Below are 22,702 nucleotides of genomic sequence, written 5' to 3'. Positions count from 1 at the left end.
AGAAACTGATTTGGAACACAGAGCAAGGAGTCAGGACTCCTGGGTTCTGTTTGGAGTGTTGCTATTTGCTTGCCATGTGTCCTTTGTCACATCACCATGCCTCAGTTTCCCCATCTATGAAATGGGAATGATTCTTCCCTATCTCTCAGGGTTGAGGCTTTCATCCCTTAATGCCTATAAGGGGTTTTAGCTCAGTATCACTGTTAAAGCTTTCCCTGTTTGCAGTGTTGATGCCAGGATATTGGAGAGACAAGGTGGGGGAGGGAATATCTTTGATGACTGGCCCAGCTGTTGAGCTTACAGAGCTCTTCTTCAGAATAACTTTAGTGTTTGAAGAAAAAGGAAATTGCAGGTTAACCCCAAAAGTAGGGGAACTCCAGGTCTTTTGTGCTTTGTGTTTTCCATCAATGCAGGAAGAGCCAGGGGCTTTGCATAGAGGTCACAGCTTATAAAAGCACCTGGACACTTGCTGAGTTGCTTTGTCATAGAGGTAAGTTAACAATCCCCGCATTTTAACTAGCCTCTTGAGGCTTAATACTGCCCATCAAGGTGACTAGGGGCCAGCTTATGCCTTTGGGGATGCTGCTAACGTTTGTTTTTCCTGCAAGACATCTAGGAATCTTTTAGCACAATGTCTGTCTAGCAGCACTTCTGCCCACCCACCCTTTCAGCGTGGGTTTTGCACCGTGCTGATGAGACATTGCCATGGGTTTGTGGTTCTAACACCAAAATCTCTCACTCCTGTATTTCTACCCTCACGAAAGCTTCTGCTCAAATAAATTGGTTAGTCTCTAAGGTGCCACAAGTCCTCCTTTTCTTTTTGCGAATACAGGCTAACATGGCTGCTACTCTGAAATCTGGGTTACACACTGCTTTGCCCTTCTCTAGCATTGTTTATCCAGGGATCTCAAAGCATTTGAAAGCCCATGATCTCCATGTGAGGCTCTGATGTTAGAAGTGGGGAAACTGAGGCACAGTGGTGATGGTATTGGCTCAGGGTTGCCCAGCGAAGCGGGGCAGAGCTGGGGAACAGAACACAAACATTCTGACTGTTGTCTAACCTAACCTACCGCAGCGAATCCAGAATCTGACCATCTTTTAGGAAATGCTGCCAAACCTTCCTCTTTGGTAAAGCCTTTCCTCACGGCAAGAATGACCATCTCAGCACTAACGCCCATATCTACCCACCCCACCCCCGCCTTCGATAAACCTGGCACAAACAAAGCAACCAGCACATGCACAGCCCCTGCCCCAAACCCAGCCGGGATTTCACCCTGAACAAGAAGAAGAGCTGGGGGAACTCGATAAAGACCACTAGGGACTTCATTACTGCTGGCGGTTTGACGCGGGCAGCGCACAGATGCTGTGGTGATGGGCGGCAGGATAAAATTCTTGCTAGCTGGGAATGGAACCCAGGAGTCCAGCGGTGTATGCTGTGATTGCTGCCTGTCTTCCCCATCTCCCCCCTTTTCCTGGTGCTGTCCCCCTGGTTTGATGAACAGAATCTGAAGCCAAGAGACCTGGAATACCTGTGTCCCCCTCCCCCTCAGTGTGGTGTTGAACCTGCCAGGCTGCGTCAGGATGGACTCGGTGAGCTCCTGATCCCAGCCCTGGCAGATGGCAAGGGAGGTGGCGCTCCTCCCACGAATTAGTCAATGTTGCTGGGGGCAAGGCAGAGAGGGTGGCAGTGGAGGGGCCTAGGATTTGCGCCTCTGCACCGAGCATCAGATGGGTAGCTGCTGCCTTAAACCACGCTTCCTAGCCAAAGCCATCCTCCCAAAAGGCCAGCTGCAGCCGCCAAGGAGTTCGGGGCTTGTTTTGCTGAACCTCCCCTCCCACTGCAGCTGTCCCTGCTGAGCCCTGACCTCATGATGTCACGCTGGGCGTAGAACGTGTTGCTGCTGCTTGTTTAACCAGTGTGGCTTTCTATCATCCCTTTCCTCCATGTGAAACCCGAGCCTGCTTCCCGGCCCGCTGCACTCCTCCACGGAGCTCCCTTCTAGCAGGTTAGTACTGCATCGGGTGTCTGGCTCTGGAAACTGAAGGGTGACTGAGTTGGCAAATCACACTGCTGAAGATTTGCTAGATAAGCAAACTCGGATGAGATCAGGAAGGCCGAAAGCAAGAAATGCAGTGTATTGGAAACCTCTCGGCTGCAGGGATTTTTGGCATAGGTGCTGTGGTTTTGGAATAGGTTGCCAAACAAATGGGGGTGTATCACTGGGGGAAGCTGTGAGTGAATTTGGAGAATTGTGTAGATGTGGCATCGCTTATATGCCACCTGAAGTGTGCGCGGTGCTCTGCAGAACAAAGACGCAGGTCCCCCTTAACTGAACAGCAAGTGAGCGTGGTTCACCATGACTCCATGCCTGGCATTGAAGGTGCCCTGATAAATTTCAGTTAAGACTGTTCTCTGTTGGTCAAAGCAGGGGAACTGGGATCTGGGTTTTGTACCCAGCTCTGTCCCTGACTTGTTGTGATCTTGGGCAAGTCAGTTCCCACTTTGTGCCTCAGTTTCCCAATCCTTAAATGGGGTGTAATATTCCTCTGCTCCTACATGGCTTGTGAGACTTAATGTTTGTAAATCCCCAAATTAAAGACACTCGAGATGCACAAGGTTGTTTATAAACGGTCTCTCTCCTCCAAAGCTCAGCTGGATCTCTTTCTGCTTTCTATCTTAGCAAAAATAATTATAGTGCCCAAACAGAGCAAAGTGGGGAGGGAAGAACTTTGAAGTTGGAGATCTTTAGAAGTTGTCCGGCAGGAAGAAATAGGCTCATAAGTCAATGCTGTGTTCCCAGAGAAGACAACCTAGGTGTGGCATAACGCAGAAAGCTTGGAATGCTTTAGTTGGCAGAGAGGAAAATATGGCTCAAGAACAGGTATGAGATTTGCAGTGCCTGCCAATGAAGTGAGAGTCATTGAGTAATGAAATAGAAGCAACATGGTCTAGTCGTCAGAGCTGGAGACGAGGGCTTTGTCTACACGGAGCTATACCAGCAATAGCCTCTACTGTGGACACAGTTCTGTTGGTATAAATGTGCTTACATCAGCATAAGCTATATTGATAAAACACTTTTTTTAGTGATATAACATTTGCTTTCACTAGGGCTTTTCCGGATAGCTGTGTCAGTTTGAAAAAAAAAAATCATCCCTCCCTCCCCCGCCCCCCCGACAGCTATGCTGGTAAAACTTTTGAAAGTATTCTAGGCCGAGGTGTCGAGACATCTGTGTTCTGCTCCCGGCTCTTTCTGTGTTAGGTTTTACAGTATCACACGTTAGCTACCATGCTGTAAAAGTCCAGTGTGGACAAGACAGCGTTCACTTTAACATATGCTAAACGGATCAAATTAACTCAGGCTTTTGACTTGAGCAGTTTAAAGTATACACTCTCTTGTTCTAAAAAATTGAGCGTTGATGTGGTTTAGGTAATACCATGCCTTTTAAATCCTACTCTGTACTCAGCCATTGTCTCACTGTTTGATCACTTTCCCTCCCATTGCCTCAATTTCCCCATCTGTAAAATGGGAGATAATACCCAACCTTGTCAAGCGCTTGAGATCTTAACAATGCTGTGTACATGCAAAGTCTTTGTTTCAGAGGAAAATGCTATTTAGAAATGCAGGTTCCTCTAGAGAGGAGGAAAGCCCCCAAAATATACACACACTCAGATATGGGATAAAACTATAGTTCTCTAATAAATTCACAGCTGCAACCTGTCTTTATTGAACAACTGATTTTTTTCTTATTTTTGGGGTGCTATCAGGTTAATAACTTTTAAAAAATCTTCTCTTCTGGAGATCTTGTTTAATTCTTGGACTTCACTCAACTTGGGCAGTAAAATTTATACTGTTCAATTTCACGTGATTTTTCTTTGTCAGTTTCATATTCTGCTTCTCAAGGCTGGAGTGTTCAAAATCTCCGATCTTACTGCATCCTGTAGATTCCCTTTTTGCGGGGGGGAACCCACTAAAACAGCCTTTTGCATCTCACTCTTGTTCTCTTGCTGTTTCTGGAGAGCAGAGAGATTGAATGGTTAGAGCAGTCAGAACATTCCCAACTCTTGCAAACTGTGAGGGAAGGTTTCAATCCAAAGCCGCATCTCTTCATGCCAGCTTTCGTGAAAACTTGTTAAAACTTCTTTGGTCTTAAAATAAACATAGCACTTCCCCTTGATCTGAATGATCTGCCTTCACCGCAGAATCCAGGTACCCGCTCTGTAGAGCGTTCAGCGCCCCATTGTTGCCGACCGTTTGCAATTGCATGTTTGGCAAAGCGAGGAGCTCTTTGCTGTGATGGCAGATGTGCCCCAAACACAAGGCTAAGCTGGTAGATCCTGTTGCATATACCAGGGTTCAATCCCCACTCCCTTGTCAGCACAAGCTGGGAATCATGTCAACAATTAGCATTGATCTTCCATGTGAGCACAGCTTTGGGGTGTGTGTGGGGGGGAATCTACCCCCAGAGAGGGGAATTAGAACAGATGAGCACTAGCTGTTGCATAAATAATGCACAAAAAAGCAGGGCCATTGATTGTCTTTCTTTTTTTTTTAAACCAGTTGCCAACAGTGCAGGATTTTGTTTGCGTGTACATGTGTGTGGGGTGAGGAATGAAATATGGAATAGCAAGGCCAGGTGCTCCGGGTCCGTGCTGCTCTGAGATTTCTCCCTTCCCCTCCCTCCCAGTTCAAGGCCTTCTGCAGACTGTCTGCTAAAACATTGGCCTGAGGTCTCAGCTGGGGAGAGAGATTATAGAACACCTGGCGCTAGTTTTGCTCATTAAAAACAGTTGCTCTTGAAGGGCCCACAAAGGCTGGAGGTTTTTTTAAAGCAGGGGAATGGTTTTAAAATAGCTCAGAACAGCATTAGGAATGATTGAGAAGGGAGTGGTTTGCCCAGCTCCTAATCTGGGTCTCCTTGGCAGGTAAATCTGTCATTTTCTTAGGGATTGCCTCCCTCCTCTCTCCCCCCCGCCCCCCCCCCCAGGGTGGGCGCTTAAGGCCTGGGAGGAGCAGTGGGCCAGGGAGAGCAGTGCCTCTGTGCCTCGGAAGCTAATCCATTTGTCATGTGATCCTCGGAGCTCAGCCATTCCAGTTGGCCTTGGACGCAGTGACAGGCAGGGCTGAAGGCCTGGGGGTGGGAGGGAAACGTTCCAAATGGCGTTTAACAACTTCATTAAGATGTCGTGTTTTCTGAGGGTTGGTTTTTTGTATTTTATTTTTTTAAATGCTCCTGGGAGGCAGCACCCTGCACTGGTCAGGAAGGGGAACAGGAAAAGCAGCTTTTAGAAATAGCAGGCCCTTTAAATAGTCCCACCATTCAGTCCCTCTTTTTGTCTGAGCCTTGTGTGCCTTTCTGGCTGTTCCTGGCACCGACTCTCCAGCGCGGTCTGTGTTCTCAGTGTGCTGAGTGGGGACTTAATACTCCCAGCAACTGCAGAGCATCAGTGCACAAAGATGGCTTCTGTTGATAGACCGAACGTCTCCTCCTCTATTGGTATTTTTTAAATGGGAGTGGGGGTAGTATCCTCCAGTCAGCAGTCCTGGTTCCTAGTTAAGCATAAAGCCACTTGCACCTGCACTAAACCCCTGGGCGGAGCAGCTGCAGGGATGTTGGAAGCTTTACAGTGCATCTGTGTAGAAAGCTGCCTAATATTAGTGGTAATGATTAGGGGTTAGATCCGAGGCTGGGACCCTAAAGTCCAGGGTTCTAGCCCTTGCTTTGGGAAGTGGTATGGTCTAGTACTTAGAGCAGAGAGGATGGGTTCCATGCCCAGCCCTGCCACTGACTTGCTGTGTGACTTTGGGCGAATTCCTTCCTTCATCGTGCCTCAGTTTCTCTGTACGATCAGGATACAAACTCACAGATGGCACAAAAACTGAGGGAGTGGTAAATATTGATTGGGACAGGTCAATTCTATGGAAAGATCTGGATCACTCGGGGTGGGGGCTCATTTGAACATGTTTTAATGTGGCCAAAGGCAAGGTCCTGCATCTAGAAATGAAGAAGGGCTGGCCACCTGGAGAAGATGGGGGACTGTCTCCTGCAATGCAGTGACACTGCAATGCAGTGATCCAGACTGCTGCGCTGGGCATCACAACATGGGGAGTAGATGGCCAGCCCTCTGTGGAGAAAGAGGTGGTTAGAGACTATTTAGAAAAGCTGGACGTGCACAAGTCCATGGGGCCGGACGAGTTGTATCCGAGAGTGCTAAAGGAATTGGCAGCTGTGATTGCAGAGCCATTGGCCATTATCTTTGAAAACTCGTGGCGAACGGGGGAAGTCCCGGATGACTGGAAAAAGGCTAATGTAGTGCCAATCTTTAAAAAAGGGAAGGAGGAGGATCCTGGGAACTACAGGCCAGTCAGCCTCACCTCAGTCCCCGGAAAAATCATGGAGCAGGTCCTCAAAGAATCAATCCTGAAGCACTTGCATGAGAGGAAAGTGATCAGGAACAGTCAGCATGGATTCACCAAGGGAAGGTCATGCCTGACTAATCTAATCACCTTCTATGATGAGATTACTGGTTCTGTGGATGAAGGGAAAGCAGTGGATGTATTGTTTCTTGACTTTAGCAAAGCTTTTGACACGGTCTCCCACAGTTTTCTTGTCAGCAAGTTAAAGAAGTATGGGCTGGATGAATGCACTATAAGGTGGGTAGAAAACTGGCTAGATTGTCGGGCTCAACGGGTAGTGATCAATGGCTCCATGTCTAGTTGGCAGCCGGTGTCAAGTGGAGTGCCCCAGGGGTCGGTCCTGGGCCCGGTTTTTTTCAATATCTTCATATATGATCTGGAAGATGGTGTGGATTGCACTCTCAGCAAATTTGCAGATGATACTAAACTGGGAGGAGTGGTAGATACGCTGGAGGGTAGGGATAGGATACAGAGGGACCTAGACAAATTGGAGGATTGGGCCAAAAGGAATCTGATGAGGTTCAATAAGGATAAGTGCAGGGTCCTGCACTTAGGACGGAAGAACCCAATGCACAGCTACAGACTAGGGACCAAATGGCTCGGCAGCAGTTCTGCGGAAAAGGACCTAGGGGTGACAGTGGACGAGAAGCTGGATATGAGTCAACAGTGTGCCCTTGTTGCCAAGAAGGCCAATGGCATTTTGGGATGTATAAGTAGGGGCATAGCGAGCAGATCGAGGGACGTGATCATCCCCCTCTATTCGACATTGGTGAAGCCTCATCTGGAGTACTGTGTCCAGTTTTGGGCCCCACACTACAAGAAGGATGTAGTTAAATTGGAGAGAGTCCAGCGAAGGGTAACAAAAATGATTAGGGGTCTGGAACACATGACTTATGAGGAGAGACTGAGGGAACTGGGATTGTTTAGTCTGCAGAAGAGAAGAATGAGGGGGGATTTGATAGCTGCTTTCAACTACCTGAGAGGTGGTTCCAGAGAGGATGGTTCTAGACTATTCTCAGAAGTAGAAGAGGACAGGACAAGGAGTAATGGTCTCAAGTTGCAGTGGGGGAGGTTTAGGTTGGATATTAGGAAAAACATTTTCACTATGAGGGTGGTGAAACACTGGAATGCATTACCTAGGGAGGTGGTAGAATCTCCTTCCTTAGAAGTTTTTAAGTTGACAAAGCCCTGGCTGGGATGATTTAATTGGGGATTGGCCCTGCTTTGAGCAGGGGGTTGGACTAGATGACCTCCTGAGGTCCCTTCCAACCCTGATATTCTGTGATTCTGACACTGAAAAGAACTTGAGAGTTGGGGTAGATAACCTCTGAACCTGAGCTCAGAGTGCAGTACTGTTGCTAAGTGGGCACATCTGATTCTTTGCTGTATAAACTGGGGAATATCAAGTAGGGAAGTGGTGTTACCTTCGTATATAGCATTAGTGCAGGGGTGGGCAAACTACAGCCACTAGCTGTTTTAAGCTGGTCCTCGAGCTCCAATTGGGGAGCGGGGTCTGGTGTTTGCCCCCCTGCTCTGGTGCTCCAGCCGGGGAGCAGGGTCAGGGGCCGATCCATGCGGCTCCCAGAAACCGCAGCATGGCCCCACTCCAGCCGGGGAGCAGGGTCGGGGGCCGCTCCACACTGCTTCTGGAAGCAGCAGCATGGCCCCTTTCCTGCTCCTATGTGTAGGGGCAGCCAGGGGGCTCCGCTCTGCACGTTGCCCCCACAGCTCCCATTGGCCAGGAACTGTGGCCAATGAGAGCTGCAGCGGCAGTGCCTGCAGACGGGGCAGTGCGCAGAGCTGCCTGGCTGCAGCCCCACATAGGAGCCAGAGTGGGGGCATGCCGTTGCTTCCAGGAGCCTCTTGAGGTAAGCGTCGCCTGGAGTCTGCACCCCTGAGCCTCTCCCCTGCCCCAACCCTGATTCCCCCCCTCCTAACCCCTCGATCCCAGCCAGGAGCGCCCTCCTGCACTCCCAACCCCTCATCCCCACCCCAGAGCCCGCACCCCCGGCCAGAGCCTGCACCCTGCTCCAGCCCTGATCGCCCTCCAAACCCCTCGGTCCCAGCCCAGAGCACCCTTCTACACCCCAAAAAGTTTGCCCCCCCCCTGCATTAGTGAGAATGTGTCCAGTTCTAATGTCTGCAGGTACGCGCTTAAATAAGAAGGTTAAGTTGGGAAGGGTTCAGAAAAGAGCTCCAAGAACGATTCACGGTGTGGAAAGCATGCCTTATGGAGGAAGGCTAAAGAAGCTCAGGGCTTGTCTTCGCTTAAGACAGATAGACTCAGCACCGCTGCCGTGCTCTAGCGGTTCAGTGTGGAATTCAGAATTCTTCCCCTCGGCATAGGCAATCCACCTCCCCAAGAGGCAGTCGCCAGGTCAACAGAAGAATCCTTCCGTACAGGCAGTGCTAGGTCAATGGGAGTCTACACGGGGACTTAGGTTGGTTTAACTGCCTCGCTCAGGGGGGTGGATTTTTCACACTCCGACCAACATGGTTAAACAGATTTCATTTTCTAGTGTAGACCAGGCCTCGGCCTGTTTTAGTTTATCCAAGAGGAGTTTAAAGGGTGACTTGTTCACGGTCTACAAGTACCTATGTGGGAAGATTCCCGAGAGAGACCTCTTTAATCTAGTAGAAAAAGGAAAGCAAGATCCAGTGGCTAGAAGCTGACACGAGATAAATTCAACAGTTTCAACAGGGAGGATAATTAACCATTGGAACAGTTTACTCAGGGAAGTGGTGGATTTTTCATGGCTTTGGGAGTCTTTAAATCAAGACTGTCTTCTAAGAGATCTGCTGTAGCTCAACCAAAAGTTAGCAGCGTGATGCAGTAATTTTGGGGTGAGAGTCTCTGGCCCATGTTCTGCAGGATGATCTGTTCTGGCCTTCAAATCTTTGAAACTCCATTTAGCCTGGGGGGCAGTTGGGTTTACACCATTCTGCAGAGCCACGGGGACTTTTGCCTCTTAACAACATAGAGCAGTGGTTTTCAAACCTTTTTTCTGGGGACCCAGTTGAAGAAAATTGTTGATGCCCGTGACCCAACGGAGCTGGGGATGAGGGGTTTGAGGTATGGGGGAGGGGCTCAGGGCTGGGGCAGAGGTTGGGGTGTGGGGCCGAGGGCTGCAGGGTGGGGCCAGGAATGAGGGGCTCAGGGTGTGGTAGGGGGCTCTGGGATGGGGCAGAGGGTTGGGGTGTGGGAGGGGGTCAGGGCTCTGGGGTGTGGGTGCAGGCTCTGGGGTGGGGCTGGGGATGAGGGGTTTGGAGTGCAGGAGGGGCTCTGGGTTTGTGGGGGGCTCAGGGCTGGGGCAGGGGGTTGGGGTGCAGGAGAGGATCAAGGCTCTGGGTGCGGGGTTAGGGGTGCAGAAAGGGGCTCCATGTTTGGGGGGGGGCTCAGGGCTGGGGCAGAGGATTGGGGTTACCTTTGGTGGCCCCTGGTCAGTGGTGCAGCCGGGGTGCTAAGGCAGGCTTCCCGCCTGTCCTGGCACCATGAACCGGCCAGCAGTAGATCTGACTCCTAGGTGGAGGCGCGCGACTCTCGCCCACAGGCACCGCCCCTCCCCCCAGCTCCCATTGGCCAGTGAGAGTGCGGAGATGGTGCTCGGGGCGGGGGCAGTGCATAGAGTCCCGTGGCCCCCCTGCCTAGAAGCTGGACCTGCTGCTGGCCGCTTCTGGGGCGCAGCGGGGTGTCAGAACAAGTAGGCACTAGCCTGTCTTAGCCGGGCAGCACCGCCGACGGGACTTTTAACATCCCGGTTGGCAGTGCTGACCAGAGCAAGGCGACCCAGCGCCTTGAAAAACACTGACATAGAAGACTCCAAAAGAAAAGGAGGACTGGTGGCACCTTAGAGACTAAGCAATTTATTTGAGCATGAGCTTTCGTGAGCTACAGCTGCATCCGATGAAGTGAGCTGTAGCTCACGAAAGCTCATGCTCAAATAAATTGCTTAGTCTCTAAGGTGCCACTAGTCCTCCTTTTCTTTTTGCGAATACAGACTAACACGGCTGCTACTCTGAAACCTGTCATAGAAGACTCAGGATCCCAGGACATCCCCAAAGCAGGCACGCAGCTTTCACTTCCCCAATCCCATCCCCACCCCACCCCTTTTGAGCTGTAACCACTGTTACACCCCACCCATGCCTGAAGAGAGAGGTCCTAGAGTTAGGAGGTGCTGCGAGATAGGAAGTGCTGTTGACTGAGCAGGGGAGGAAGAGGGGCATCTCCATATGGTCTGGGTTTGAGAACTTAAGCTACGGCTTCACTAGAAACACTGAAGCGCATCAGTGTAGACGCTCACTAAAGCAACCGGAGAGGTTCTCCCATTGCTGTAGTTAATTCGCCTCCCCAAGAGGCAGTAACTAGGTCAAGGGAAGAATTCTTCAGTTGACCTAGCACCATCTACACCAGGATTTAGGTCAGCTTAACTACATCGCTCAGCAGTGTGGATTTTTCACCTCCTCCCTGAGTGACATAGCTGGGTCCATCTCACTTTTCAGTGTAGACCCCGCTGTAGTTACCATATATTTTTGCCCTACCCCCACCCCTCTGCCATTGGGTTGGCCTCTAATCTGGCAAACTTTTCCAGCTCTGCAATTAGCAGAGAGCAGCCGCCCATGATCTGGTTTGTCTCCCTGTTGCACTGTGCCCTTTGCACACAGGCCATTCTTAGACAAGCCACTCGTTTCCGCTAACGGGCTTTAGGGGGAGGGAGAATAAAACTTGATTCTCCTTACAGAGCAACTTGCAGAAGCTGCTTCCTCCTTCTGCAAGGAGGCCACTTGCAATGCGGCCTGTGCATTTCAGCCAGTGACTATTCTACCCCACCGAGAGTTTGGTCTGCCATTAATAAGCATGTTGGACTGATTATTGCAGTTCAGTAATCCGGTATCCCGTTCAATGCCCCCGGTCGGATTGAACAGTAGTTACATGGTTGAGTTGCCATGAAAACGCCCCTCTAATGGCAATACTGTGCATACTGCGTGTCCAGCCAGAAATGGACATGAAGGGTTCACGGTTAATGTGCGTGGGGGCCAACCAGAAACCATATCCTTTTGGCTTGAAATTGAAGGCACAAATGTTCCCTTAGATTGTCAGCATGGCTCATCGTTAAGAGTTCCTCATTTTGCGAGACCCTAACGGCTGTGTTGCTTTTGAGTTCCAGACTATCCAAACCAAGCCCAGGCACTGGGGACAGAGGCTCTGGATTCACTGGAAAAAGAGGTGCATCTTTACACTGAGCTCATCTCCGTTTAAAAACACATCATCTTGTCCCAGACATAGCCAGAACAAACTGGTCTGTGGTGTTTCTGTATACTGTGCTCTTTGGTGGATGGGTGGTAGTTTGATAACAGAACCGTGAGCTTTTAGATTTGAAATCTTACGTTGATCTCTAGTTAATTTTAAAATGGGGATTGTGGTTGAGCAGGGTTGGGGTGGCTACATCTGGGTTCTAATCCTGGTTCTGCCTCTAGGTCACTCTACAACTTCCCCACTCTGTTTTCCAATCTGTCAAATGAGAGTGACTCTATACCGAGTAGTCGATAGGCGGACTGCTGGCCAAATCCGGACTGCCAGACACTTCTGAATGGACTGCAAAATCTTTTTGTCATCATCATTCTAAGCTTATTATCATCATTGTTATAATTTTTGTATGATTTTCTCTGAAGTCTGGACCTTGACTATACCTTGACAAAAAATAATTAATTTCTCCCCCGCCCTTCCCCGCTTACAGAGTGCTTAGATATCTGCGGATTAAATAGTACAGTAAGAACTGGTTCCTGAGTCACGCTCTAGCCTGGGTGGAATGCCTTTCAGTACCATCAGTAACCAAACTATGGCGGTGGAGTGCCCCCAAAATGATCAACCTTTTTAAAAGTGTATTTTTTAGTCTCATGTTTAACTAACTCTGCTGCAGTCCTAGTGAAGACAAGGCAGTTTATAGCGTCCACATAAGTTAGCAGGTCACAGTAGCTGTCCCATGACAGTCTGAGTTTGCCATGCCCTGCTAACTCATGTGGAAACTACAAACTGCCTTGTCTTCACTGGGATTTTACCATGCGTGTGTGAGCTCGAGTTAAGAACCCCGCCGGTTTTCCGAGTGAAGACCCAGGCACGGTTGCTGTGGTGCAGATGGGATCTCTGTGGAACAGTGACTTCTAAGAACACACACAACCCCCCTGTGGGGGTGGAGAATTTGCCATTGACACGAAACCACGAGGAAACGCTCATGTAATCAGCCCTGTGCAGAGTCAACGATCCTCCCTAAAAAGCAATTTCTTCAGGGAGTGATCAGTTGAAGAGTGTCTCTGGGAGCATGGAAGCTATGAACGGTTTGTAAATGCCTCTTACTTTCTGTTTTTAAAATGGTGAGGTTTTCAAAGACAACAGAAGGAGGTTAAAATGGGGTCTGGTCTCCTACAGTGGTGGGCAGGGTGTATTTAAAAAAAGTCAAGAAACTTAATCCGAAGAGGCACAGGAGAAAATAACTAATCTGTGGAAACACCAGGACGACAAGGGGAAGAATTTGACGTAACCCTATATTTGAGAAATGAAATGTCTGGGGGTTTTTCCCTCAGTGGAGATCACGGGCCTCTGCTTGTACGAAGACATAAATGCAAATTGTTTATAGTAGAATAAGTGGGAGTAAACTGCAACGCCGGATGTTAGGACAGATGTTGAATAATTTGTCTGATGCATAAATAAAAAGCAGCGTGCAGGTTGCATGTGACACCAGGCCGCATAGTGATGGGGCTCGTCTCAACAGCGTAAAAGCCTACGATCAGTGTTTCAAAAGCATTCTTTAAAATATGCCTATTTGATGGAGAATTCACTGCAGGTGAGAAGTGACAGCCCTCGAGATTGGTGTGTCCAGTATACCAGAACTGGTGTTTCATGGGCAGTGCTCGCTCCCAAGCTAGTTTCAGTCTCTGGTTCCTCCAGGTCTTGGGCATCTCTACGGAGGCTGCCACTGAAAGATTCTGTTCTGTCGGGGCTCTTATGCTGCCTTCGTCACCCTAATGTTGGAGCACCTTCCAGTTGTGGGTTGTGATTGTGCCCATCAGCTGTCACGGGTGGCTCGTTCCCTCTCTCCTCCCAAGGGAGGATTTTATGTGGAGTGTTTTGTTTTGGTAGGGTTTTGTTTTCAGACATTAGACGCTGCATTGTGTTTATCAGGAAAGGCGGGTTGACGGAGTGCACCTGGCACTTGTAGCAGGAGGTGAGGAGGTCTGGGATTGTTCCCACGGGAGATCATTCCACAGCCAAAAGAAGCTCTGTCTGGCACCAGCCAAGCTGTACCCTGAGGGTGGAAAGTTCCTCTGGGCCTGAGGAACAGAGCTGCCCACTGTGCTCCCCATCCTGGAACTTGAGGCTCTCTTAGGTTACGTAGCTGGGAACGTGCTTCCCGCTGTCGGTAGCAACACGCTAGCTCTGTTTGCGCTAATGGCACCCTGGCAATAGCCCCGTAGCTGGCGTAACACTGGCGGTGGCTCAGGTTAGCCGCCTGAGTACGTATCCTGGGTGTGTTTGCACTCACAGCTAGTCCAAACTGCCGCCCATGCGATTCCGGCAACCCTAGCTCAAGCAGAGCTGCCACCTGTCTGTCTACCCAGGCTGGGAAGCATGCTCCCAGCCGCAGTGTAGACGTTGTCTTAAATTTGCTGGGCCCGGGCCATTGAGCGCTTTGACGATCTGGACAAAGACGAGTTATGCTGCTCAAACGTGAGGTCATTTTGGTTACTGAAGCAGTGTCCAATGCTGCTTTTCAAATTGTTTGAGGTTGAGCTGCTTCCCCAATGTCAAAGTTGGCATTCATAAAATCCCTCCTGGTTGTCTCTTCTCCATGCCCACAGGTGGACGAGTCTGTTCCTAGTGAGAGGGAAGCTGTGCATAGAGGGGAGAATCCTTTGCGCTGTCTATAACCTCCATGTTAGTATTGGAGGGAGTGTGCACAGGTAAACTAGAAATCCAGGGAGCATGTTGAATCTGTTCCAGGGAGGAGAATTTCCCTAAACAAATCCTTGCTTTGTTGGTGTAGGCAAACTGTTGTTTTTTTCCGGGGCGTCTTTGTGTGCAGCAACCTGCTTGTCTCCTCTCTTGACTGTAAATAGTCGTACCTGCCAAACCGGGGTGAGGAAAAATCATTATTTGAAAAACAAACTTCCCTGCAGAATCGTGTGTGAGGCTAAGCGGGCGAGTGTGCTGGGAAAACAGATGGCAAATGCTGGAGCTGAGCGTAACGTACAGAGATCCTCTGTCCCGGCTTTTTGAAATCCCACTTCTTTTCATCATAGCCCTTCTGCCGAGAGGTCTAATGGAGCCTCTCCTCCCACATCACTTATGACATCTCTGCATTGTCACCAGTCATGACTGGAAGAACATCATGTGGTCTCTTGAAACTTGTTTGTGTAGGATGGGGTTTAATCATAGAGGAGGTCTCTTCTATTGTGAATAAAATCCCCTCTGTTCCTACTCAGGTGTCCAGCACAGGATTGTTCCCTCCAGTATCTTCTGTCAAATCTGCTTTTCAATGTCTCAGGAGACAGGGCTCCTCTTGCCTTGGGAGATGATGCCAGAGCCTTAATAGGTCTCAGTGTTGCTTAAATTTTCCCTTTTGTAATTTCAACCCATTCTCTGTATTACTTATCCCTTTGTGCCCTCCCAGCCATTTCCTTTCCTCCTATCGAAACCCTTCCCAATCTTGTAGACAACAGTCCCGTACCCGGCCCTGCAGAGTCATCTTTTCATACTCTCTTCCCCTTCAAGTGTGATGAGGACTCTGAACAAACTCTGTTTGCCACATTAGCCTCCTTCTAGCCTATATCTGCACTGCAATTATAAACACATGGCTGACCAGTGCCAGCGGGCTCGGGCTAAGGAGCTGTTTAACTGCTTAACTGTAGCCATTTGGGCTCGGGCTCTGGGACCATGTGAGGTAGGAGGGTCCCAGAGTCTACACCTACATCGCCACCCCTTAGCCTGAGCCCGAGTGGCTGGCACAGACCCTCCAGGGGTGTCTAATTGCAGTGTAGACGTACTGTGTCTGTTTTGCAGGGCAGAGCTATTTGGCTGGGCATTGGAAGAGTACCACTGAGAAGCTCACCTGCATGGTACGATAGATGTCCTTGGTGCAGTGTGGTGATGTCTCTGGTGGTGGTCAATCAACTGAACAGAGATCCCCCTTGGAATGACCTATTGTGAGGGTTAAAAATATAACTAGACTAAACCTACTTACTAAGCTGTCTACAGTGGCTTTCTTAGTGGTTTTTAAAACTCTGCTTAAGCTCAGTCATAGTGTAACACGTTTCTAATGAGGTCTGGCTGAAATGAATGAGACCAAACCATATATAAAAACAGGTCTAGCTGAGACTCAGAACTAGGTTTCTTAGCCTGGTTTGGCCCCATATGTACTGGCCACCTGAACCATGTTAAAACGTTCACTTCCATGGTGTCTATGTCATTCTTAGTCACAGGTTTCAGAGTAGCAGCCGAGTTAGTCTGTATCCGCAAAAAGAACAGGAGGACTTGTGGCACCTTAGAGACTAACACATTTATCAGAGCATGAGCTTTCGTGGGCTACAGCCCACTTCATCAGATGCATAGAATGGAACATACAGTAAGAAGATAGATATATACATACAGAGAACATGAAAAGGTGGAAGTCGCCATACGAACTCTAAGAGGCTAATTAATTAAGGTGAGCTATTATCAGCAGGAGGAAAAAAACTTCTGTAGTGATGATCAAGATGGCCCATTTCAGACAGTTGACAAGAAGGTGTGAGGACACTTAACATGGGGAAATAGATTCAATTTGTGTAATTACCCAGCCACTCCCATGTTCTTAGAACACTGCAGATCAATGTAGCCTCCCCCGTAGTGGACCATGGAAATGCATTATGCTAGTGTAGACAGTTACCTGCTACACTTAGCCACGTGCCTTCACCATAAAGACCATGCTTTGGCTCTAGCCTTTGGTTTGGTGCCATCACACAGGAGTGTTTGTGATGGCTTTCTACATCAGTGGCTCTCAACCTTTGCAGATGACAGTACCCCTTTCAGGAGTCTGATTTGTCTCACGTACCCCCAAGTTTCACCTCACGTAAAAATGACTTGCTTACAAAATCAGAAATAAAAATACAAAAGTGTCCCAGCCCCACTATTACTGAAACATTGCTGACTTTCTCATTTTTACCATCGAAGTGTAAAATAAATCAACTGGAATATAAATATTACACTTACATGTCAGTGTATCGTATATAGAGCAGTATGAACAAGTCATTGTCTATGAAATCGTAGTTTGAACTGACTTTGCTAGTGCTTTTTAGGTAGACTGTTGTAAAACTAGGCAAATAGCGAGATGAGTAAATGTCCCCCCTGGAAGACCTCTGAGTAACCCCGGAGTCCACATACCCCTGGTTGAGAACCACTGTTCTACAAAAGTTTGGAACGGATGCAGCCTTAATCCAGGTTAGTATCGTTCCACAATCTGTTTTGTGCAGAGCCGCAATGACAGGACCAGAGCAGGCTAGGGTGTGCGTGCGCTGTAGCTGTGTTCTTTGTATGATGTGACTTTGCTGTCTGTGAAGACATGCTGTCATTTCTTATTTAGGACACTTTTCCTAGGTGTGCTTTGAGAGACCACTCCCTCGTTGATCCCCTCTGCCACAGAGTAGCTGTTGCTTCCCACTGGTCATGTAGACCACATGCATGTGTGCGCGCCAATTTTAAAACAGAACATCAGTATTCAGACCAACAAGGGCTCTTCTGAGAAACTTGTCCTGTCCTTCCCCAAATAAACCTAGTGAGACAGAATGGTTTTGCTAACATATGTGTTTGTGGGGACTCAGAACAACATGCTGCTGACAGATAGTCATAGGGCTTGTCCGTAGCGCTGCAGCGTAGAAATTATCTATGTTGATGGGATGCTCCAATCGGCATAGGCAGTCCACCTCTCTGAGAGGCAGTAGCTAGGTCAGTGGTCTTCCATTGCCCTAGTGCTGCTACAGGGGGATTTAGGTCAGCTTAACTACATTGGTCAGGTGTGTGGATTTGTGTCACCCCTGAGTGAAGTAGCTGGGTTGACCTGACACTTCCGTGTAGCTAAAGAAGCCTGCTAGCTAAAGTACCAACTCCTGGAAGTGTCACAGTTAAGATGAGGGGTGAAAAACCCAGCCACTCGTAGAACTCTTACAAAGTTGTAAACAATCATTAAGGAGGTAGGGAAATATATGGCCAAATCATGGAAGATCTTTCATACAGCGTCTTAGAATTGGGTTTCTTGAGTGTTTTGGGGTTTGCCAGATATTTTGCCACTTATTCATACAAATCTATGACATCAAAGGGGCAATTCTTCTAGTAAACTTCATCATGTATATTTCTGTAGCGCCTTACGGAGCAAAAGGGTTAGATATGGTTTTATAGCACAATATTCCAATGGGTTATCTGAAGGTTACTGCTAGAAGTTGGCCTATGTCTGTTTCAGATAATCCACTCTTTGGGGCGTAAATTGGATCCTTTTCTATTCTCAGTCTTTCTGCAGATTTCAGAATCCGAAGTCGCATTCAGATCTGGTGTAAGCAGTGCAGTGCCGTTCACATCAGTGGAACTCCACCCACAGAGGCAGTACGGCTCCTTTATGATGGAGATGGGAGGATTTGTTTTATTCTGATCTTTTGGGCTGGTTGAAAATTTTACATCAAAACTTTTTTTTTTTTTTTCCGAAAGAAAAATTGGGGTTTTGACTAAAAGTTTTCTCTGGCTGTCCACAGAGAACTTTGGCTGTGTTCCAAGAGGCAGTAAAGAATATTTTTTAGATCCTTTGGGCATTTCAACAGGCACATCTTAGTAGGATCCAAGTGCCAGACGTGACACTAGAGTTGTGAAGAGTGGGATTTCAGGGTTTGCTAACGGGGTTTTTGGAGACGTATCGTTGGTGCCTCTGTGTGCTTCTTGAGCGCTCTGAATCCTGTTCACACAGCGAACAAACGCTCACAACTCCCATGGGAGGGAGGGCTGTGCTTATTCCCATTTTACAGAAGAAGATGCAGCGGAGAGGGGCAAAGTGATGTATGCCCAAGGGGATCAGAGTTGGGACTAGACAGCAAGGATGGCCTAGTGGTTAGAGCACTGGTCTGGGACTTGGGAGAACCAGGTTCAATTTCCCATCCTGCCACAGGCCTCCTGTATGACCTTGGGTGAGTCAAAAAGGTTATGCCCCTACGGCAGTCCTAGGGTGTGACTGCAGCTCGTGTAGACGGACCCGAGCTGGTTAGATTGAAGCTAGCGCGGGTCCCGGAGTAGCGAAGCCTGGGCGGCGTGGGCTCTGGCGAAGGCTATACAAACCCACCTGAGTAATTACTCGCAGCGCAGCTTCACTGCTCCACAACCCAAGCTAGCTAGGTTAAGGCTAGTGTGTATGTGTCTGTGAGCTGCAATCGCGCCCTGGGGCTGCAGTGGAGACATGCCTTAAGTGTCTCTGTGCCTCAGATCCCCCTCTGTACAATGGGGTAACAGCCCTGCCGCCCAAGGGTTGTGAGGATAAATACAGAGGCCCATATGGTGACGGGGGTCAGAACCTGAGACACAGACAGACAGCTGGGGTTACAATGTCCGAGCTTCTGGTCCTGTGCATGGCCTGCTGCTCTGTGATGCCAGCAGGGTCCGTGTCAGTCCAGGAAAGTTTCTTGCACTGTGATATTAAATCGTCTGTCTTCCTTTTCTTAGACTCTTCCGGATTCTTCACCATGGGTGACATGAAGACCCCGGATTTCGATGACCTCTTGGCGGCTTTCGATATTCCGGACATCGACACCAATGAAGCCATCCATTCTGGCCATGAGGAGGCTGAGGCTCACATCAAGCAGGTCCCCGGGGAGCCCGTGGCCCCTGAACATGTCCTCCCGCACACAGACATCACTGCCGTCAGCGTGATAGTGAAGAACACGGTCTGCCCCGAGCAGCTCGACCCCTTGGATGGCCGCGGCAAAGATGGGCACGGCCTCGGGCCCCGCCTGCTGCGGAATGGCTTTGGTGCCCCCGAGTTGCCCAGGTCCCCCACCTCCAGGCCGGGGGAAGTGGTGGCATCGTCCAATGGAGAGTGCTGGGCATCGAAGGAAAAAGGGGCAAAACCCCTGGACATCTTTTCCCACTTCAGCCCCGATCCCCATGAGGAGAACTCTGCGGATCTGATCGACGGGCCTCGGGAGGGCAAACAGAAAGATAAAGCCCTCTCTGTGCCCTCTCTCTCCCCATCCCCCACCCCATCTCCTGCCCTGTCGCCAGACTGCAAAGAGCCAGCTGGAGAGAGCACAGAGAGCCTCCCACCAGCTTTCCCGCAGCCCTTTGAAACCAGCCAAGCAGGGGCCATGAATGGCTCCCCTGCCACCATTCCCCTGATCAAGAAAGAGGAATCCGACTCAGAGGAGCTGGACCATGGGGCCAGCCCCAAGGGTTTGGCTGAAGCCCTGCGTGACAGCCCCTTGGGGCACCTGAAATCGGTCACCGTCCGGTATTCCACGGATGATTCCCCTGTGACGTCCTGGCCCAGCTCAGATCCAAACCTTGACAGCAGCACCAGCAACCTCCCCGAAGTGAAAGACTCGCCCACCAGCCCTCAGGAGCCGTTCTTCAAACCTTCCCCGCTGGCGGAGGGAAGCCCCGGGCCCCTTGGCTCCCCCAAGCTGCTGGGGAGCAGCCCCCTCAAGGAAGAGCAGGAGGCTCTAGAGAAACCCCTGCGGAGCATGTCGAGCGGTGAGGAGGAAGAGGAGGACGACGATGATGGCAGCAACGACTCCCCCTCTTCCAGTTCCTCGCGGCCCCTCAAGGTACGAATTAAAACCATCAAGACGTCTTCCGGCAGCATCACCCGGACGGTGACCAGAGTCTCCTCCGATTCGGAGCCGGGAGCTGCCAAGCTGCCTTCGGAGCCAGGTTCTCAGGAGACCGCCACCGAGGGCGCCGTGCTCCCGGCTGCAGTGGTGAAAGAGGAGAGCATGCTGGAGGTGCCCAAAAAGAAAATGGAGCTCTCCAGCCCCCTGAAAGTCATAGAAGGGCCCAAAATTGTCAGTGTCCAACTCGGCAATGGCACCAAAATCAAAGGGACTGTCCTGCCGGTCACCACCATCCAGAACGCCAGCAGTGCCATGCTGATTGCTGCCAGCGTGGCCCAGCAGAAATCCGTGGTGCTGCCGGGCAAGGCTGTGACAAAGAACATCATCAACCTGGTGCCGCAGACCCTCCCCAAAGCCGACACCAGGACGAATGTCAGCACGGTGACCCAGACCACCACCGTCACCACCACGGCCAACCAGAAAGTCAACGGCACCACAGTGGTGATGGTGCAGCCGCAGAAGCCTTCGCCCACCATTGCCGGCACGGTCATTTCCAGGAGCCAGTCCAGCCTGGTGGAGGCTTTCAACAAGATCCTGAACAGTAAAAACCTCTTACCAACCTACAAACCCAACCTGAATCCTCCGGCAGACTCCAGCCTGGCTCTCCCGCCCTTCGGGTACCGCTGCTTGGAGTGCGGGGACTCCTTCGCCCTGGAGAAGAGCCTGGCTCGGCACTACGACCGGCGCAGCATGCGCATCGAAGTGACCTGCAACCACTGCACCAAGCGCCTGGTCTTCTTCAACAAGTGCAGCTTGCTCCTGCATGCTCGGGAGCACAAGGACAAAGGCCTGGTGATGCAGTGCTCCCACTTGGTCATGAGGCCTATTGCTCTGGATCAAATGATTGGCCAGCCGGACATCACCCCCATAGTGTCGGTGACCTCCCTCGCCGCTGGCAAAGTGACTGGAGTGCCTCAGGAGGCCATGGGGACAGCGAACGGGATTCAGGACCAACCCATCCTGCCCCTGACCGGCAGCTCGGAGCAAACCAGCTATAACTGCTTCCGCTGTCTGGAGTGCAAGGAGCAATGCAAGGACAAAGCCGGGCTCGCTGCGCACTTCCAGCAGGCTGTGACCCCGGGAACAACCCCCAGCACGGTAGGTAGAACAGCTCCAACCTTCTGCCAGAGGCCCCCTCTTTTATTGCAGGGCTGCTAGCTCTTTCCTGAGGGAGGCAGCATGGCCTAATGGTGAGACAGGGAGCATAGCAGGCAGGAGACCTGGATTCTACTCCCGACTTTGCTACGGATTCACTGTGTTGACCTCAGGCAAGTCCTTTCCCCTCTGTTTCAGATTCTCCCTCTGCAGAATGAAGCTGTTTGCCCACAGGTAGAGGCATTCGAGATCCTGAGATGGAAAGGCGCTGGGTATATGCACTCTGTTGTGTTAGCAGCTCTCTCTACTGCCTCGTACCTGATTACTTCCTGTATCGTGCGGCTGCTATTTGCAAAATTTCTATTCACAGAGGCAGCTTCTGTTGCAGGAAACCAGGCTGTTGTAGAGCAGCGGCTCTTGACCTTTGGGGGCTCAGGACCCATTTGTAAACCTTGGTGGCCTGTTGCGACCCAGTAAATAGCTTCAGTGCAAAAAAAAAAATCTGGTTTACGAAATATCTTACCTACAACATGTGAGAGAGACGTTAAGGTAGTAAGTACACCGTGCCTACCCTAGCAGCAGATAGTGCAATTTTAGTACTGCGCGTCTGGCTGGGCTCGGCTTCCCGCAACCTCCGGGGTTGCAGCACTAATATGGCCTAGCTCCCCTGGCTGGACGACCAGGCCAAATTTGTGAGAGTGGCGTTGCAACCTGGTAAATGGAGTCACAGTGCCACTCAAATTTGACCCGGCTTGCTCCTGTCGTGATGGAGCTGAGCCTGGCCAGCCCCATAGAATTGGAGCCAAGGGAGCTGACTCCCATACGGCTCGTTGACACGTTCTGGTAGCCAAGTTTTGGGTTGAAAAACCTTCTTGTAAAAGAGAAGGAATTGACCTGGGAGACTAAATGTGCTGCCCTTAGTGAAATAGGGGATGTAAGCATGTGCAAAGTTTGAAGACTGGAAGGAGCAGAAGGTGAGGAAGATTGCTGAGAGTGGCGCAGGAAAGGTAATCTCAGACAACTGGATCTGTTAGTTAGCCTGGGGGAAAATTCGTAGGGAAGCCTATAGCTGAAATGGAGAAACCTTGAAAAACTATTTGAAAGGGTTTCAGAGTGACGGCCGTGTTAGTCTGTATTCGCAAAAAGAAAAGGAGGACTTGTGGCACCTTAGAGACTAACCAATGATCTTAAATTGACTGGATGGTCTCTCTGCTCTGTCACTACAGTTCAGGGTCTGCTGACTCTACATAGATATGCAGCTCCCAAGAGAGTTCAGAGTTAGTGTCCTACATGCCCCCAGT

At 50.1% G+C, this 22,702-nt stretch overlaps 1 protein-coding gene across 3 annotated transcripts in view; it reads left to right on the top strand.

Annotated features, from left to right (window-relative positions):
• ZNF687 (zinc finger protein 687) overlaps positions 1-22,702 on the top strand; it is a 50,371-nt gene that overhangs the window by 9,460 nt on the left and 18,209 nt on the right. For 2 of the 3 annotated variants that reach the window (XM_073323423.1, XM_073323421.1), the window contains exon 2: positions 19,141-21,404. In XM_073323423.1, the coding sequence (XP_073179524.1) occupies positions 19,161-21,404 (2,244 nt within the window). In that variant the 5' untranslated portion in view covers positions 19,141-19,160. Of the gene's footprint in view, positions 1-1,562; positions 2,007-19,140; positions 21,405-22,702 lie in introns of those variants that run through there. The other variant, XM_073323422.1, reaches the window with a different exon arrangement.

This window comes from Lepidochelys kempii, chromosome 24, assembly GCF_965140265.1.
Source record: "Lepidochelys kempii isolate rLepKem1 chromosome 24, rLepKem1.hap2, whole genome shotgun sequence".
Taxonomy (NCBI): Eukaryota; Metazoa; Chordata; order Testudines; family Cheloniidae; genus Lepidochelys; species Lepidochelys kempii.
This window is presented reverse-complemented; position numbering and strand designations above follow the sequence as displayed.